General features: G+C 44.6%; 1 protein-coding gene across 2 annotated transcripts in view; it reads left to right on the forward strand.

The window, feature by feature from the left end:
• Positions 1-20,997, forward strand: part of ARHGAP42 (Rho GTPase activating protein 42) — a 525,190-nt gene that overhangs the window by 443,603 nt on the left and 60,590 nt on the right. For both annotated transcript variants that reach the window (XM_073613052.1, XM_073613053.1), the window contains 2 exons: positions 9,515-9,554; positions 13,596-13,658. In XM_073613052.1, the coding sequence (XP_073469153.1) occupies positions 9,515-9,554; positions 13,596-13,658 (103 nt within the window). The remainder of the gene's footprint in view (positions 1-9,514; positions 9,555-13,595; positions 13,659-20,997) is intronic.

Genomic DNA, 20,997 nt, shown 5'->3' on the forward strand with positions numbered 1-20,997 from the left:
TGGGAACAAGATTAGAGATGTTTTGGATACATTCTGGTGTCATTTTGACTTTGGATAGAAGTAACGGGTGCATAAAAATTGGTCTTAGGGTGTCGGTGATGCCTTCCCACCATAACCCTAAAGAGGTAATCTTAATGAAAGCAAGAATTGGCCTTGGTGTAAAAAAATGTAATGATATGCACCTGTCAAACAGGTGCAGAAAATTTGGTCTTTGGGTGTTAATTGTGCCCATGAAACCTATACTAAAAACATTCTTCTAGATGAAATGATTGAACACCCTCAAAACTATGCAGCCTCGAAGTCCTGCAGAGATTCCACATTCCAAAAAGACTTAATCAGTGACATCGGGGGCTTCATAGCTGGTAATCCAGGACTGATTCATTTTTATAAAAGTCAAACGGTCCACCGAGTCTGTAAACAGACGCGTTCTATGATCAGTAACGAAACCTCCTGCAGCACTGAATGCCTGTTCTGAAAGCATGCTTGATGCAGGGCAGCCCAACAACTCAATAGCATACTGGGCAAGTTCTGACCAGCGGTCTTTTTTTTTTTTTTTTTTTTTTTTTAAACAGGTTTTTATTGAAGTTTTCAAGTACAAATTATCATGTACAGAAAGAATAAAATAAGTCATTAATACAGGTAACGATGCGGACGCAGCCGCTTTGGTATTGAAATTAGGCAGTTAGGCTACATATATGTGTTAGCTTCGAGGAACTAGGTATGGTGCAATGGTGCTTACACTTAACATGAAAAATTCAGTGTATAATCTCAATTGGTAAAAATTAGTAATCTTTCATGGATAACGATTTAAGTTCCAATCGTGATCCATGGTGAGGAAGGTAAATGTTGAGGAAAGTATATTTTCAGTACTTTTCATAGTATATGTATATATGATGTCAAGCGGTATGATTATGGTTGTAAGTGTAGAGTTTTGTAGAAGAGGCATATGGCTTAAGTAAGTGGTGGAAGTTAATATGGTGGGTCAATGAGAGGCTGTTTGGTTTAGAAGTCTGGTGTTATGTGTCTTGGTGTCCTGTGTGTTTTGTACGGGGCGGGGGAACGAACGTAGGGGTGAGAAGGGGAAATGAAAAGATGGAGGGAGAAGACGTGGGATAACGCGGGGGGGGGGGGGGGAACAAGGAGGGGTCTGTTTCCTGCCACAGCCCAATAGAGTCATTCATGTCGTGTATCGTTTGTATTCATTTGTAGTAGTGAAGTGTATCCAAGTTGTCTATGTTTTAGTGAACGTAGCTTGTGTGTCATTGAATTGATGAACAAGGTCTTCCATGACCTTTGTTTGGTGTATGCGTTTGAACCATTCCGTTATGGTAGGTGGTTCGGTGGAACGCCATTTGGGGGGAATGCACAGTCTCGCTGCGTTCACTAAATGCATGGCTAAGGAGCGGTGGTACGCTGGTATATGAGTAGAAGAGTGATGCAATAGAAACATTGCGGGATCAAAATCTAAGGTGTATGTAGTGATTCTTGTGATCAGATTGTGGACTTCCTTCCAGAATGGTTGGATTTTGGGGCACGACCACCAGATATGTAGCAGTGATCCCGTGTCCCCGTTACATCTCCAGCATATTTGGGGTATTGATGGGTTGAAGTGATGCAACAAAAGCGGGGTCCTGTACCATCTGGAGAAAAGTTTGTATGCATTTTCTTGGACTTGCACGTTCATCGAACCCTTGTGGATTAGAGTGTATATGGTGTCCCAATCTTGGTCATTTACTTGTATGGAAAGGTCTTTTTCCCATTGTTTGTTGGTCCAGTGCAATGTCGGGGAGTGTTCGTTGAATAAGAGGATATATGTTTGTGAGATCAGATGCGGTATTGTACTGGTACTTAAGCATAGCTTTTCAAATGGAGTCGTGTTTCTGGACCAGTCTGTGGTGGTTGTTGTTTTGTTAAAGAAATTTCGGAGTTGGACGAATGTCCAAAAGGGAAAGGAATCAATGTTTAGTCTAGAGGCCAAAGCGGATTGTGATAAGAGATGTTTCCCTTCAAAGAAGTGTTCGGCTCTTATTGTCTGGTGAGGCCATATGTCTTGTAAGAAGGAAGTGTGCATGCCCGGGGTGAAGTCTGGATTCAGTCGTAGAGGTGTCATTGGCCCATTTATTGTTGAGATTTTGTGTTTACTACATGCTGTTCGGAATGAGTTTAGCGTGGGGTTGATAAGTGGGTGTCGAGAATATTCAGAGGGTATAGAGTGGGGTTTAATCCATGGGAGGTTTTGAATGGGAATACGTGAGAATGATTGTTCCAACTGTACCCAGTCTTTGTTTTCGGAATGTATATTCCAATCAATAATTCTAGCCAGGTGGCATGCTTGTTGGTATTTATGTATGTCAGGAAGACCTATGCCTCCCATGAGTTTGGGTGCAGTCAGTCTCTCGAAGCTCAGTCTCGGACGAGTTTTACCCCATAGAAAGGTCGTGCAAGCTTTACGGTATGTGGAAAAGAATTTAGGAGGTATTTTGATTGGGATAGTTTGTAGGAGATACAAAATTCTGGGTAGAATGTTCATTTTGACGATTGCGGCCCTGCCGAACCAGGAGAAGTGTCCTGAGGACCATTTTGTTAAATCTGCTTGGATTTTATGAAGGAGTGTGGAATGGTTAAGGGCATATAAGTCTGCTAGAGAGGCCGGCACCTGTATGCCTAGGTAGGGAATTGCACGCTTATTCCAGGTGAATGGGAAATTGAGTTGGCATTGTTGGCATATTTCTGGGGGTAGGGATATGTTAAGAGCATTTGATTTCGAAAAGTTGATTTGAAAATTAGATAGTGTATGAAAGGTTTGGAAGTCTTTAAGTAGGTTCGGAATTGTGGTGAGGGGTTCTGTAAGGAATAATAGGATGTCATCCGCGAATGCTGCCAATTTGTAAGTGCGGTGTTTAATTTGTATACCTTTGATGTCTGTGTTGGAGTTGAGGCGTCTAAGAAGAGGTTCAAGAGAAAGAATGAAGATCAATGGGGAGAGAGGGCATCCTTGACGAGTTCCGTTTGACACGGAGAAGGCATCTGACAGGTGGCCATTAAGTTGGACCTTCGCTGTGGGATTAGAGTATAGCGCTAATATATAGTTTAGCATTATTTGGGGAAGGCCGATAGTTTTGAGAGTTTCCTTCATGTAGTCCCATGCCACTCTGTCGAATGCCTTCTCCGCGTCCAGGGAAAGCATAAATCCCTTGTTCTTGCTGGACGTGAGCCAGTGGTGGATATTGAGGGTCTTTAGGGTATTATCCCTCGCTTCCCTTCCGGGTACAAAGCCCACTTGGTCAAGGCCTACAAGCTGGGGTATCAAAGGTAGAAGACGATTTGCAAAGGTTTTTGCATACCATTTAAGGTCCACGTTGAGTAGTGAGATGGGTCTGAAGTTTGTGACTAGAGAATGGTCTTTGTCCGGTTTGGGAATTACTACTATGTGGGCTGTGAGGAGATCCCGCGGGGGGTTAGTAGGTTGTGCGAAAGTGTTGAATGCTTTTAAAAATGAGGGTGTAAGTAGTCTTGCGTATGTTTTGTAATAGCCTGCGGTAAGGCCGTCCGGTCCTGGGCTTTTGCCTGCTTTCAACTGTTTAAGGGCAGTGTCGACTTCAGTGCAGGTAAGTGGGGTATTTAGCTCTTGGACCATGGATTCCGATATAGGAGTAGGGCTATATTTTTTTAAGAAGTCAGATATCATTTGGGTGCGGGTGTTGTTGTCCGAGGATGGGGTGGGGTTAGGTAGGTTATATAGTTTGCTATAGTACTGTACAAATTGTTGCGCAATATCAGGGGTTTTGTTCAGTTTGCGTCCGGAGGGGTCAGTAATTTGGTGGATTGTCTGGTTAGATCGAGCAGTTTGAAGCGTTCTGGCTAGCATTTTGCTTGCTTTGTTGCCAAATTCATAGAATCTCTTTTTAGATAGAATGTATTTTCTTTGTATCTGCTTGTCTAGTAGGTTTAGTAAATCTTTTCTGGCCTGTATCAGGTCATTTAAAGCGGCTATTGCTTGAGATTGTTTGTGTATCCCTTCGAGTCTGCGTATCTTTTCTATTAAATCTGAGTGTTGTTTTCTTTTTTCTTTGTTTCTCTTGGCCTGACCAGCGGTCTATTCTCATGACCCAGTAAGTCAGTGGATTGTCAGCTGGAAAGCTCTCCATCTCTGTTTTGGCCCCGAGGTAATCATCCACCATGTGATGCAGACGCTGCCGATGGGATGTGGAAGCTGACAGCCCTGGGAGGCGGGGACTAAAAAAATTCAGAAATGCCTCACTTAGTCAGACACCTTCTCCAACACTCCTCTCTTGACCAACAGAAGACTCAAAACTACGTTTTCCATGACACTGTAACCTACTGGAGTCAGGAAAAATGTTCAATGAAATCCTCTTTAACGTGTCCACAAGAGATTTTATCTTCTGCACTCTCTGTGGGGACGGGAAGAGTTCTGAGACCTTCCCATTATAACGGTGGTCAAGGAGGGTTGCCAACCAGTAATCATCCTTCTCCTTTATGCCACATATTCTTGGGTCCTTTCGCATGCTTTGAATCATGAGGTTGCCCATGCGCCTCAAATTTTCAGAGGCTTGAAAAGCAGACTCCTCGAGCTCACTCAGGATGACAGCATCTCCCAGCCACGTACTACTCCCAAGGGTCCTAGGCTTGGAAAGCCATCTCTTACAGATTGACGCATGTCTTCCTCTTCTTCAAAGCCTATGAAAGTGCCAGAATCCTCCTCCTCATCCTCCTCCTCATCTTCCTCCCCTCTCTCCTCCTGTGTGTTCTGTGACATAGGAATGATGATGTCTGGATAAAGTGGGCCTTGAGAGGAAAGGAAGTCCTCCTCTTCCTCCTGCTGCTCTGCTTCCAGTGCCCTGTCCATAATGCCATGCAGAGTCTGCTCCAGCAGGAACACCACAGGGATTGTGTCACTGATGCATGCACTGTCACTGCTCACCATCCTTGTGGCCACCTCAAATGGTGACAATACAGTGCATGCGTCCTTAATAATCAGCCGTTGGCATGGGGGAAAAAAAGCTGAGGCGGCCTGAGCCAGTCGTCATGCCGTACTGGCACAGGTACTCGTTGACAGCCCTCTGCTGCATGTACAGCCACTGCAACATTAACAATGTTGAGTTCCACCTGGTGGGCATGTCACAAATCAGGCGGTTTATGGGCAGGTGGAATTTCAGCCAACTGAGCACTGGCTGTGTATGACCGCCTGAAATGGCTACAGACTCTTCTGGCCTGCTTTAGTACATCTTGCAACCCTGGGTACGTACCTAGGAAACGCTGCACCACCAAATTGAGGATATGTGCAAGGCATGGCACATGTGTCAACTTTCCCTGTCTAAGGGCAGACAGGAGGTTTGAGCCATTATAGCCACCACTATTCCTGGCTCCAGTTGGTGTGGTGTGAACCACCTCTAGGCCTGTCCCTGCAGAGCTGCAAGAATCTCTGCTCCGGTGTGGTTCCTGTCCCCTAAACAAACCAGCTGAAGCACTGCATGGCACCTTTTAGCCTGACTCTGGGAATAGCCCTTTGAACACTTACATTTGAACTCACATTTTTTAGTCACATTTTTCATTCCCATTTTTTGGTGGGTTGGGCTTTGCGTTTATTGATTTTTCCATTATCTGTGAACAGCGCCATTTCCCTATTAGAACATTCTGTGTTATGTGGATTCCACTTCGGTGTTTCCATTTTGCTTGGGGGGCTGCAGTTCTTTGCTAACACTGAACCTAAGCGCGGAATATTTGATTTATAATATAATTTAAATGAAAGGGTGTACTTGGTCAGCAACAATGTTTAGGTAGGTGGTACGTGTCAAATAACATCCACTTGAATCTACAAGATTTCCCAGCAGAACATTGCCCAAAGCATCACAACACCTCCACCAGCTTGCCTTCTTTCTATAGTGCAACCTGGTGCCATTTTTACCCCAGGTAAGTGACACACACCGACCAAGCAATCCACGTGATGTAAAAGAAAATGTGATTCATCAGACTAGGCCACCTTCTTCCATTGCTCTGTGGTCCAGTTTTCACATGCCCATTGTAGGCACTTTTGGCAGTTGACACGGGTCAGTATGGGCACCATGACTGGTCTGCAGCTGTGCATACACAACAAACTGCGATGGTCATTCTTTCTGCTTTCAACACATCAATTTGCATATACTTGTTATGAAGAGTGATCAGATGAATTGCAAAGTCCCTTTGCCATGCAAATGAACTTAATCCCATAAAAAGCATTTCCACTGCATTTGTGAAGAAGGCTTCAGGGTGGCCAAGAAGGTCCATCAAGTGCCAGGACTGTCTCCTACAGTTGATTTGGCTGCAGGATCGGGGCACCACCAGTGCAGAGCTTGCTCAGGAATGGCAGCAAGCAGATGTGAGTACATCTGTACGCACAGTGAGGAGAAGACTTTTGGAGGCGGGCCTTGTGTAAAGAACTGCAACAAAGAAGCCACTTCTCTACAGGAAAAACTTTGGGAACAAACTGATATTCTGCAAAAGGTACAGGGATTGGACTGCTGAGGACTGGGGTAAAGTCATTTTGTCTGATGAATCCCCTTTCCGATTGTTTGGGGCATCCGGAGAAAACCATCAGTCCTGTGTCATGGCAAACAGTAAAGCATCCTGAGACCATTCATATGTAAGGTTGCTTCTCAGCCAAGGGAGTGGGCTCACTCACAATTTTGTCTAAGAACACAGCCAAGAATAAAGAATGGTACAAAAATTTCCTCCGAGAGCAACTTCTCCCAAACATCCAAGAACAATTTGGTGATGAACAATGCCTTTTCCAGCATGGAGCACCTTGCCATTTGGCAAAGGTGATAACTAATTGGCTTGGGGAACAAAACATCACAATTTTGGGTCCATGGTCAGAAAACTCCCCAGACCTTAATCCCATTGAGAACTTGCGGTCAATCCTCAAGAGGCAGGTGAAAAAAGAAAAAAAAAACAACAAATTCTGACAAACTCCAAGCATTGATTATGCAAAAATGGGCTTCCATATAGTTAATTGAAGTTAATTGACAGCATGCCAGGGGCGAATTGCAGAGGTCTTGAAAAAGAAGGGTCAACATGCAAATATTGACTTATTGCATAAACTTAATGTAATTGTCAATAAAAGCCTTTGACACTTATGAAATGCTTGTAATTATATTTTAGTATACCTTAGTAACATCTGACAAAAAGATCTAAAAACACTGAAGCAGCAGACTGTGAAAATGAATATTTGTGTCATTCTCAAAACTTTTGGCCACGGCTGTACATGTACACTCTATTTAAATAGTATATATGTATGATTAATCAAAGGAAAACCCAGCAAGTGAGATGAAGAAAACACTGGCTTCCTTTTCACCTCCTGTGCTATAGTTGGATTGAAACTGGGTTTGTGACTCTCAGACACGCCTTATTTTTCATAGAATGGTCTGCAAATATGACCTATTATCTACTATAAGGAATGTGTGTTTTCTGGTAATAAAAGAATAGTGTATTTATTAAAAGACTGTACATTTTGGTAAGAGCCCTTTAATCGAGTGGGATAAATCTGAGAATATCTTTGAGGCTCCCTGCTGTGTTCCGTTATGTAATCAGTGCACAAGACACAGCAATGCTGTCCAGATTAATAGCGCTCTGTTTATTTTCCACTAAACCAAAAAAAAAAATGCTTTAGTTCAAACTTTTCAGACAGAAAGTTTGATAAAAGTATTGTGTATTATCTGTACCAATATTCAATCTGCATAACCAATTATTAAGTGAAAAAAAAAAAAACCAATAAGTGCTAAATCAGTTGCTGGCCAACACCTATAAGTGATTCTAAACTTACTAAACTAAATTGATACCCCAAAATGTTGTAGCACAACTCTCAAAAAATATATAAACAAAAAAACTGTGCATACAAAAATGATATAAATATACAAATAAAGTCCAATGAGTAACTAAACATGAAAAAATGTAAAAAACTATATCCAGCTTGAATCCACTTCAATCACCACTGTGACATGTCATACGCAAAGTGAATCCACCGCCCAAGTAGAGGAGCCTCTCACCTCACTGACATGACATTACCAGTAGGTCTCACCAGGCATTTTTCCCTCTCCGGGGATGAAGAAAACAGCTACTTTTTCCAATGTTTCTCTGCCTCTTATTCAGTTGGATGGGTAGATAGATCATAAATCTCCACAGCTTACATGCATGCAGGAAGAAAAAGCACACAGACCTAGTGCTCTCCGTTTAAAACAAATTTATTAAAAGAATAAAATATTGCACTTAGCCCCTACTGAGGAAGTCCCGATGATTGGACGTAACGTGCGTATAGGACGAGGAATCCCTTGTATGACATCATCCCGCGGCCATCTCTGCATCTAGCTGCTTTATGATTGTGTATGAGAGACAAGCGATTCACGGTTAGCACTGCCCATTTTTGTAGGAGCAATATTTTATTCTTTTAAATAAATGTGAGTTTTAAACGGAGAGCACTAGGTCTGTGTGCTTTTTCTTCCTGCATGTATGCTGTGGGGATTTGAGATCTATCTACCCATCCATCCACCTAAATCAAAGGCAGAGGAGCATTGGAGACAGTAGCTGTTTTCTTCATCTCCAGAGAGGGAATAATGCGTGGTGAGACCTACTGGTAATGCATGGGTCATGTCAGTGAGGTGAGAGGCTCATCTACTTGGGTGGAGGATTCACTTTGCGTATGACATGTCACAGTGGTGATTGAAGTTGATTCTAGCTGGATATCGTTTTTTACTTTTTTTTACATTTGGATACTCGTTGGACTTTATTTGTATATTTTATATAATTTTTGTATGCACAATTTTTTTGTACATTGTTTTTGTTTATATATTTTTTGCATTGAGTTGCGCTACATCATTCTGGGGTATCACTATCAATCTATTGTGTTTTATCCACTACTGCTGTAACATTTATTCTGTTTTTTTTTCTTACTCTTTTATGTTTTTGGTATATCTTTTTTGATCATAATGCAATGAGTTTTTAATGGTACCCTCTAGTGACTGTGTTTAAAGTGACACTGTCATCACCGAAAAACAAATCCCAAAGCAGTTCCCTGTTAAAAGACTGAAGAACTACAGCCTTCATTAAGATTTTCAGGATTTGACCCTTCTGTGAGTGTCAGATGCCTATGTACCCCGGTAGTGACATGCAGTCAGCAAATGGAACCACGTCATTCTTCTGGGTGCCCAGGTATCCTGCATGTTCACTTCTAGTCTCCACCAGCATTGCGTTAACAGGGTGGCAACGCACGAAAGCAGCTTAGAGACAGGGACAGGGGGTTGTCACCCATAACAAGTAGTTCTAACCATTACCGTCATGACATGAACATTACCAGGAATAATTTAAATAAAAGGTGCAGAGTTTGAAAAACAATGTAACATGACTTTTCCATTGGCATCAATATGTTAAAGATTATATGAGATTTTAGTGATTGGGTTTACTTTAAAAATAGTGTTTCAGTATGCTTCCTGTAAACTAATGAATACTTATTTTCCTCTTTTAGATTTACACACTTCCAGCAATTATAAGCAAAAAAGAAGAAAGTAAGTATGAATGGCTGACGAATTACGTGATTGATTTTACGGTTTATGTGCTATTTTCTACTGAAAACGGACACAGAATATAGAAGTGTTGTATCAGTGGCCCTCTAGTGGATTCTTCATGGAACTACATAAAAAATACAACTTATGAGCTGACACCAGTGGTCTTTGCTAGAAAGCTAAAACCTGTATTGTCAAAGCTGTGCAGGACAGTATTCGTTTTGCTCCTTATAGGGGTTGATTTACTAAAGGCAAATAGACTGTGCAGTTGCAGCCTGCAAGTACAGTTGCTTCAGAGCTTAGTGGATGAGTTAAGGCTTCATTTTGCACAGAATATCCAATCACGTACAGGGAAAAAAAAAAAAAAAAAAAACAGCACGTTTCCTTACACATGATTGGATGATGGAAGTCAGCAGAACTTCTGCTCATTTACCAACCTCTGGAGCAACTGCACTTTGCAAAGTGCACAGTCTATTTTCCCTTCAACCCCATAGTCTGCACTGCTTGGAAACACTTAAAACTATATAGAGTAATGATATCATAAACAAAATAAGAGCGACAATTTTGAAAAAAAACGCATTATTTTTTACATTTTGCTATAATAAATATCCCCCAAAAATATATAAAAAAACATTTTTTTTCCTCAGTTTAGGCCGATATGTATTCTTCTACATATTTTTGGTAAAAAAAAATCGCAATAAGCGCTTATTGATTGGTTTGCGCAAAAGTTATAGCTTTTACAAAATAGGGGATAGTTCTATGGCATTTTTATTAATAATTTTTTTTTTTACTAGTAATGGCGGCGATCAGCGATTTTTATTGTGACTGCGACGTTAAGGCCGACATGTCAGACATTTTTGACACATTTTTGGGACCATTGTCATTTATACAGCGATCAGTGCGATTAAAAATGCACTGATTACTGTGTAAATGACACTGGCAGTGAAGGGGTTGACCACTAGGGGGCGGGGAGGGGTTAAGTGTGTCCTAGGGGAGTGATTCTAACTGTAGGGGGGATGGGCTGTGTGTGTCACTATGCTGATCACTGCTCCCGATGACAGGGAGCTGTGATCAGTGACACTGTCACTAGGCAGAACGGGGAGATGCTGTTTACATCAGCATCTCCCCGTTCGTCCTCTCTGTGAGGCGATCGCAGGTATCCCCGCGGCGATCGAGTCCGCAGGACCCACAACCCGACTCACGGAGCTCCCGGCCGGCATGAGCATGCAATGGCAGGGCAGGAAATTCAAATGGACGTACCTGTAAGTCCATTTGCCCAGCCGTGCCATTCTGCCAACGTACATCGGCATGCGCCGGTCAGGAAGTGGTTAACTGACAATTGCGAAGTTGCAACCAAACAAAATTTATGTCCTTTTTTTCCCACAAATAGAGCTTTCTTTTGGTGGCATTTGATCACCTCTACGTTTTTTATTTTTTGCGCTATAAACAAAAAAAAGTGACAATTTTGAAAAAAAAAATGATTTATTATTATTTTTTACTTTTTGCTATAATAAATGTCACCCAAAAATATATAAAAAAAAAAAAGAAAATTTTTTTCCTCAGTTTAGGCCGATATGTATTCTTCTACATATTTTTGGTAAAAAAAATCACAATAAGCGTATATTGATTTTTTATTGGGACTGCGACATTATGGCGGACACATCGGACAATTTTGACACATTTTTGGGACCATTGGCATTAATACAGCAATCGATGCTATAAAAATGCACTGATTACTGTAAAAATGTCACTGACTGTGAAGGGGTTAACACTAGGGGTCGATCAAGGGGTTAATGTGTTCCCTAGTGTGTGGTCTAACTGAAGGGGCAAGGGGACTGTGTAGGGGAGATTACAGATCGCTGTTCATACTCTGTATGAACAGACGATCTGTCTGTTCTCCCCTCAGAGAACCGGATACTCTGTGTTTACACACACAGATCCCGGTTCCCTGTGTGTCAGCAGGGGTCACGGTAGCCAGGCGGTGATCCCGACCGCAGGGCACTCGCATAGGCTCGGGGCCCAATGCGAGTGGCCACAGGGCGAAGCGACGTTACATAATGTTGTTTCGTCCAGCCGTGCCATTCTGCCGCAGTACAACTGCGGCGGCTGGTCGGCAAGTGGTTAAGTGATATCTTCATTTATTTCTTCTGAGGAAGAGTTCCCAAACACTTATGCCCCGTACACACGGTCGGATTTTCCGATGGAAAATGTCCGATCGGAGCGTGTTGTCGGAAATTCCGACCGTGTGTGGGCTCCATCGGACATTTTCCATCGGATTTTCCGACACACAAAGTTGGAGAGCAGGAGATAAAATTTTCCGACAACAAAATCCGTTGTCGGAAATTCCGATCGTGTGTACACAAATCCGACGGACAAAGTGCCACGCATGCTCAGAATAAATAAAGAGATGAAAGCTATTGGCCACTGCCCCGTTTATAGTCCCGACGTACGTGTTTTACGTCACCGCGTTCAGAACGATCGGATTTGCCGACAACTTTGTGTGACCGTGTGTATGCAAGACAAGTTTGAGCCAACATCTGTTGGAAAAAATCCTAGGATTTTGTTGTCGGAATGTCTGAACAAAGTCCGACCGTGTGTACGGGGCATTAGGCTGGGTTCCCCGCATCCAATTTTCAATAGCAGCAGATTTTGACCGGCTCTCTATGGAGTCAGTTCACATATCTCCGCTGCGGCTCCAGTGCGAATTTGCCCTGTGCGTCTTTTAATCCATTTCAGGTTCAAATTCAGCCAAAAATTTGGGCTGAAATTGGACCTGAAACAGTGAACGGGGACGCACCGGACCCCTGCTGTGAGCCGCATGCGGAGATAGTGTGAACCCAGCCTCAAAGTGAACTTGTTTTCTGTTTTAAACTTTAAGCCCTCATTCACACTGAGGGCGGGTTTGAAATCGTTCAGCTAAACTCGCACGATTTCAAACCTACATTTCAGTGCGAGTTGGGGGACGATTTGAAGACATCTGTGCGGGTTCATGCACAGATGTCTATTGAAATTGCCCCCGAAGTTGCTAAAAGTAGTGCAGGAACTACTTTTGGGAATCTGTGCAGCGCCACAAAGTCGGCGTCGCAACGATTCAGATGGTGCCATTGCCGGCAATAGGCATGCGATTTGACATGTCATATTTTGGCATGCGGTGGATGGCAGTTGGAAAGTCGTAACTAGGAAGTTAGGAGAGGTCAGGCTACAGTAGCTAAAAGTGTAACTCCTCCTTTTTCTCTTCTGAAGAAATTGCTGTTTGTTTCACCATGTCCTTTCCAAACTAATTCCTAAATGGGGGCTCAGCCTTTATTATAGCCACCTGATTAGATCTCAGTGTTCTAATAAGGGAAACTAATGTCTGCCTCCCTTCAGTAGACAACACGCAGGTTGGGTTCACACCTATTCGAATTGGATGTGGGTTTCCGCAATTCGCATGGTAGGAGATTGTGACCGGCTCTCTATGGACCGGACCCCTGCTGTGAGCCACATGCGGCAATAGTGTGAACCCAGCTTTAAGGAGTATCGCACCAAAAATTAAAACTCAAACGATTGTAGAGGATGCCTAAAATGTTACTTGTATGTTAGTGGGTGTCCCTGTGGGCCCCCTCCCATCTGATATCCTTTGATTGAAAAATTGAAGGAACGGGGCAGGAACAGCTGCTGTATCCAATCAGATGCAGCCACTGTTTGGGTATCCTGACAGCCGCAGCTGTGAAAAATACAATAGCCCAACAGGCGTGAATGAAGTGTAAATAGAGGAATCTGTTAATTTTTTTGCTTATAGCTAAAAAAAAATAAGAAAACCCAGTGGTGATCAAATACCAACAGAAGAAAGCTCTATTTGTGGGGGGAAAAATTATGTGAATTTTATTTGGCTATGGCGTTGCATTACCGTGCAATTGTCAGTTAAAGTAATGCAGTGCCGTATTGCAAAAAATATCCTGGTCGGGGGGGGGGGGGGGTAAATCTTTTGGAGGTCAAGTGGTTAATATTGTACTTATAACTGGAAGTTACGTTTTAACACTACCTTTTCATTTTTCTATACAGTGTTCCTAAATGAAGCTGGCTTCAACTTTGTCAAGAAATGTATTGATTCTGTGGAGACGCGAGGTGAGGGTTTAATATGTGGCTTCCTTCACATCAGGGGTGTCCAACCTGCAGCCCACAAGCTGCATGTGGTCCAAGACGGCTATGAGTGCAACCCAACACAAAATCGTAAACCTACTTAAAATTGTTGATTTTTTTTGGGGGGGGGGGGGTTTAAAAATGTGTTTACAGTCAGCGAGCACATGCGGCCAAATAAAAATTTGGCAGTGTCTCTTTACTGGACTTTTACAAGTTTTATCTTCCCGAAGAAAAATATCCCACTCTTCACAATCACGCCTTATTCGTGTCAACGGTTTTTGACAGCACCTATATTTGTGAGCAACTATGTGATGTTGGATGAAGCACACAAAGGGCAAAATTGGAACCAAAATATCTGATGAGCACCTTGAGAATTCATTGAGAACTGCTTCTACATCCATCCAACCAGATATTGATGCGTTCGTTTATCAAAAACAGTGTCAAATATCGCATTTGTTCTATGTTGCCCTCTTTTACTTTTATAATAAAAATTTCCAATTTTTTGTTCAGCCATTGTATTTCCAGCTTAAAGCGGTAGGAAACCGCAAAAAAAAAAAAAAATCCCAAAAATTGGGCTCCTGCAAGATAATAGTAATGTTCTAGTATGAATCATATACTGGCACATTATGAAAGACTTACCTTAGAATGAAGCTCTCCAGCGGAGCACTATCATGGCTTCCCAGCACTTCCAACTTCACCCGGTCTTCTTTCCGGGTTCGCTGGCTTTTGGCTGTTTGACTGGCTGAGCCACAATGACATCACTCCCACACATGTGCACAGAGGTCACGGCCGCAGCACAGCTCTCTCAATGGACGGCACGCATTCAATTAAGAGCACGGTACGCATTCGCCGGTGATGTCACCAGCTCCTACTATAGTATATATCTTCTAAATGGTGCACGTTTAGGAGATATTTACTGTACCTACATGTGAGCCTAAAATAAGGTAAACCAAGGGGACTTTACTGCCACTTTAAGATAATTTTTTATCGGAAAAATCCACTTTAAGGGGGTTTTCTGGAATGCAAACTGCTAGTAATAGCCTGTGTTTGGGTATAATGAAGTATTTCAGGCCAGGCTTACTTATATTACCAAAAGCTGTAGGGCTCCTGATTGTTAAAACCTTGTTTGTAAGTGATAGTCAAAATAGCATCTTGACATTGTTTATCCCTTGTCTGTGAATATCAGTAAGAAGAGCATCTTGACATTGTTTAAACCCTATCGGTAAATGCTAGTCAGAGAAGCATGTTCAGCAGACCTTTAAAAAGCATTTCTAAAGTTCCATGTAGCTTTCTCAAATCCTTTTAGATGCACTTTGGCTCCAGTCTGGGTGTGCTGCATAGGGAACTCAACAGGAGTCCTGGCTGTAGCTCTAAACAAGCTTTTAATAGGCATTTAAGAAGTTTCAGTAGGGCTTACATATCTCCACATTTTTGGGTATTTTGCTTACAGAGCTGAGAAGTATCATAAAAAGAGAAAATGGAATGATCTGACCGTGAAATGTTTCACAAGACGTGTTCTGAGATTTCCAGGAACTACAGATCCTGGAAATAAATTGTATTAAAATATTTTTTATTCAAGTCATTCAGATGTTTTTATTTAGTGTTCATGTTTTGCTACACAAAATGAATTGCAAACAGGCCCATACTATTTAAAATACAGTTATCTAAAGCAGCTTCTTGAGCACAGTGTTATTCCAAATTAAAAAATAATTCCAGTCCTATGGACGGTATATTTGGATCCACTTCTCTTCCTCTAATGCTCTCACCTCCTGGGGATGTACCTCCATCTCGTTCATAACTCAAGCCTACCACAGTGCAGTCATGTGGCACCATTTCCCTACCCTCCCTTTCCCTCGTTTATTCTCTAACCATATTTGTTGGCCTTCAAGCCCTACATCTCTCTCCTCCCATTCTAATTCCCCCTTTTTTTCTTCGCCTTCTTCTCCTCTTCTTTTCCCCCCTCTCTTTTCCTCTCCCCCCTATTCTTTTTATTCAGATTTTACTGTTGTGGGTTAAGTAACTCTTTAAATTCAACTTTGCTCCAGCAATTCATCCCCTAGCTGTCTCTAGCAACTCATGTTATAGCTTTGCTCTAGCAACTCATCTTCTAGTTCTGCTGTAACAACTCACCTGCTCTAGCAACTCATCTCCTAGCTCTACTCCAACAACTCATCTCCTAGCTCTACTCCAACAACTCATCTTCTAGTTCTGCTGTAACAACTCATCTGCTCCAGCAACTCATCTCCTAGCTCTACTAGAGCAACTCATCTCCTAGCTCCAGGGGGGTACAACTGTTACAACTGTAAGGGGCCCCGGGGCCCGAGGGGCCCGCCCAGGCCAGAAGAAGGCAGGACGGGTGAAGGGGATCGTGCTGTGCAGTACAGAAATGATCTCACAGTTTCTGCTGTTCTCGTTTCATTGACTCAGACATTGAGCTCTTTACTGGCACCTCTGGCTACTATGTGCATGTGCACCCCTCGTGTGACAGTGATCTGCCTGTACTATGCTTCTCAGCAACATGTCAGCTTTGTGAAAATGAGCTGGGACCAGGTAGGAAGTTACAAGTAGGGGCTGTGAAGGAAAGGGAGGGGGGCTGTTTGTGTACAGGGAGAGGCCAGAGGCTTGTGTGTGTACAGATCTGTGTATGCGGGGCTGCCATATATACAGGTGTGTGTGGGGGGGGTGGCTGACATATATACAGATGTATGTGGGGTGACGCTAACATATATACAGGTGTGTGGGGGTGCTGACATATATACAGGTGTGTGTGTGTGGGGGGTGGCTGACATATATACAGGTGTGTGTGTGTGTGGGGGGTGGCTGACATATATACAGGTGTGTGTGTATGTGGGGGGGGGCAGGTGGCTGACATATATACAGGGGTGTGTGTGTTTGGGGGGGGGGCACTGACATATATACAGATGTGTGTGTGGGGCGCTAATATATATACAGGTGTGTGGGGGGGCTGACATATATACAGGTGTGTGGGGGCGCTGACATATATACAGGTGTGTATGTGGGGGCGCTGACATATATACAGGTGTGTGTGTGTGGGGGGGTGGCTGACATATATACAGGTGTGTGTGGGGGGGTGGCTGACATATATACATGTGTGTGTGGGGGGTGGCTGACGTATATACATGTGTGTGTGGGGGGGGGGTGGCTGACATATATATACAGGTGTGTGTGAGGGCCGCTGACATAGATACAGGTGTGTGTGTGTGTGTGGGGGGGGCGCTGACATATATATGGGTGTGTGTGTGGGGGGCTGACATATATACAGGTGTGTGTGGGGGGCTGCCATATAGACAGGTGTGTGGGGGGGCTGACAAATATACAGGTTTGGGGGGGAGGCTGACAAATATACAGGTGTATGGGGGGGCTGACATATACACAGGTGTGTGTGGGGGCGCTGACATATATACAGTTGTGTGTATGTGGGGGGCTGACATATATACAGGTGTGTGTGGGGGGTGGCTAACATATATACAGTTGTGTATGTGGGGGCGCTGAGATATATACAGGTGTGTGTGTGGGGGGGGGCGGGTGGCTGACATATATACAGGTGTGTGTGTGTGTCAGGGGGGTGGCTGACGTATATACAGGTGTGTGTGTGAGGGGGGTGGCTGACATATATACAGGTGTGTGTGTGTGGGGGCGCTGACATATATACAGATGTGTGTGGGGGGGGCGCTAACATATATACAGGTGTGTGTGGGGGGGCTGACATATATACAGGTGTGTGTGTGGGGGGGCGCTGACATATATACAGGTGTGTATGTGGGGGTGCTGACATATATACAGGTGTGTGTGGGGGGGCTGACATATATACAGGTGTGTGTGTGGGGGGGCGCTGACATATATACAGGTGTGTATGTGGGGGTGCTGACATATATACAGGTGTGTGTGTGGGGGGGGGGTGGCTGACGTATATACAGGTGTGTGCAGGGGGCGCTGACATATATACAGATGTGTGTGTGTGTGTGTGTGTGTGGGGGGGGGGGTTGCTGACATATATATACAGGTGTGTGTGAGGGCCGCTGACATAGATACAGGTGTGTGTGGGGGCGCTGACATATATACAGGTGTGTGTGTGGGGGGGGGGGCGCTGACATATATACGGGTGTGTGTGTGGGGGGCTGACATATATACAGGTGTGTGTGGGGGGGCTGCCATATAGACAGGTGTGTGAGGGGGGCTGACAAATATACAGGTTTGGGGGGGAGGCTGACAAATATACAGGTGTATGGGGGGGGGCTGACATATACACAGGTGTGTGTGGGGGGCGCTGACATATATACAATTGTGTGTGTGTGTGGGGGGCTGACATATATACAGGTGTGTGTGTGGGGGGGGCAGGTGGCTGACATATATACAGGTGTGTGTGTGTGTGAGGGGGGTGGCTGACATATATACAGGTGTGTGTGAGGGGGGTGGCTGACATATATACAGGTGTGTGGGGGGGTGGCTAACATATATACAGGTGTGTATGTGGGGGCGCTGACATATATACAGTTGTGTGTGGGTGCACTGACATATATATGGGTGTGTGTGTGAGGGGGGGTGGCTGACATATATACAGGTGTGTGTGTGGGGGGCGCTGACATACAGGTGTGTGTGGGGGGGCCCTGACATGTATACAGGTGTGTGTGTGGGGGGAGCGCTGACATGTATACAGGTGTGTGTGTGTGGGGGGGGCGCTGACATGTATACAGGTGTGTGTGGGGGGGGCTAACATGTATACAGATATGTGTGGGGGGGGGCTGACATATATACAGGTGTGAGGGGGGCTGACATATACACAGGTATGTGTGGGGGCGCTGACATATATACAGGTGTGTGTGTGGGGGCGCTGACATACATACAGTTGTGTGTGGGTGCACTGACATATATATGGGTGTGTGTGTGAGGGGGGGGGTGGCTGACATATATACAGGTGTGTGTGTGGGGGGCGCTGACATACAGGTGTGTGTGTGTGGGGGCCCTGACATATATACAGGTGTGTGTGGGGGGGCCCTGACATGTATACAGGTGTGTGTGTGGGGGGAGCGCTGACATGTATACAGGTGTGTGTGTGTGTGGGGGGGGGGCGCTGACATGTATACAGGTGTGTGTGGGGGGGGCTAACATGTATACAGATATGTGTGGGGGGGGGCTGACATATAAACAGGTGTGAGGGGGGCTGACATATACACAGGTATGTGTGGGGGCGCTGACATATATACAGGTGTGTGTCTGGGGGCGCTGACATATATACATGTGTGTGTGGGGGGGGGGGGCACTGACATATATACATGTGTGTGAGGGGGGCTGACAAATATACAGGTGTGTAGGGGGCTGACATATACACAGGTGTGTGGGGGGGGCACTATCATATATACAAGTGTGTGTGTGGGGGCTCTGACATATATACAGGTGTGTGTGGGGGGGCTGACATATATACAGGTGTGTGTGGGGGGGGGGGCTGACATATATACAGGTGTGTGTGGGGGGGGGCTGACATATATACAGGTGTGTGTGGGGGGGGGCTGACATATATACAGGTGTGTGTGTGGGGGGGGTTTGACATATATACAGGTGTGTGTGGGGGGGGCTGACATATATACAGGTGTGTGTGTGGGGGGGTTTGACATATATACAGGTGTGTGTGTGGGGGGGCTGCCATATATACATGTGTGTGTGTGAGTGGGGCTGCCATATATACAGGTGTGTGTGGGAGGGGGCTGGCAAATATACAGGTTTGGGGGGGCTGACATATATACAGGATTGGGGGGGGGGGTGCGTACAGGTCAGGTGAGGTGGCTGGTGTATAGATTTGGTAGGATGGCCCAAAGGCAAGCCCTGGGGAATGTTGGTGGTCAGGCTCGGGGGGGGGGGGCAAGACCTAAAGCTGTGTAAGGGGCCCAAACATATCTGATGGCTGTCCTGCCTAACTCTACTAGAGCAACTCATCTCCTAGCTCTGCCTCTGCTCCAGCAACTCATCTCCTAGCTCTGCTTCAGCAACTCATATCTCAGCTTTGTTCCAGCAACTCATCTCCTAACTTTGCTCCAGAAACTCATCTCTTAGCTCTGCTCAAGTGATGTCTCTTCAATTTCTGTTCAAGTAGCTTAACTTCTAGCTCTACTACAGCGACTCATTTCTTAGCTCTGCTCCAGCAGTTCATCCCCAGCTTTGCCCCAAAAACTTTTTTACCGTTCTTCTTCATATATAAAATAACACAAATTCTGCTTCTAACGCAGACCTTGGTGCCATTGCCAAATTCCAGCATCTTGCCATACTTACTGTGAGATGTCTGTATACAAAGCAAACAACTGCTTCAAACAACACTTCCCGGTTTTAGCTTTTAATGTTATAAATACATAAGAATTCTGATGATAATAAGGGGAGTCAGCCTGTATTACTATCAGCCCAGCCCCACATGCCAAGGTGCTAGGTGTAACCCTGCACTCTGAACTCTTCTTTCGGCCCCACGTCCAATCACTGTCCAAATCTTGCCGCCTCAACCTCTGCAACATCTCCAATATACTCCCCTTCCTAACCAATGGCACCACAAAGCTCCTAGTTAATTCCCTGCTCATCTCCCACCTCGACTACTGTAACTCCCTCCTCACAGGATCACCTTTACATAGGCTATCCCCCCTTCAGTCTATCATGAATGCTTCTGCCAGGCTCTGTCAGTAGCAGGAGTGTCTGCTACCCAGGGGTGTACCTAGAGCATTTGGCACCCGGGGGGGATCCTATATCTGGTACCCCCCCTCCCTCCCCACGTTTAAATCTAAAAACACCCCACTGTGCCCCTTGAATACCTCTACATTACACAACACCCTGCATCTCTGGACCCCTTTACATTACACAACACCCTGCATCTCTGGACCCCTTTACATTACACAACACCCTGCATCTCTGGACCACTTTACATTACACAACACCCTGCATCTCTGGACCCCTTTACATTACACATCACCCTGCAGCCCTTTACATTACACAGCACCCTGCATCTCTAGACCCCCCCATTCAGTACAGTCAGACGGACCCATAATGTACCTGAGATCACCACCTTTTTTCTGAAATACTATTCTGGCGGAGCTGTTCCTGGAATATCCACCTGATACCATTAAAGACCACAGACCACGGTCACATAAAGTCCCACCTGACCTATCTTTTTAATTAAAGAGGTCATGGTGGTCTGGTAAGTAGGATACTTACCTCTACTCACCGGGTGTTGTCTTATCCATTATCGCCAATTGGCAGCGGTGACGGTGTGAAAGATTAAATTACCTCACTTAATTGATGGACGCTGTCCTGGCACTTTTTCTGCCTG

This window comes from Aquarana catesbeiana, linkage group LG02 (genome assembly GCF_042186555.1).
Source record: "Aquarana catesbeiana isolate 2022-GZ linkage group LG02, ASM4218655v1, whole genome shotgun sequence".
NCBI classification, from domain to species: domain Eukaryota; kingdom Metazoa; phylum Chordata; class Amphibia; order Anura; family Ranidae; genus Aquarana; species Aquarana catesbeiana.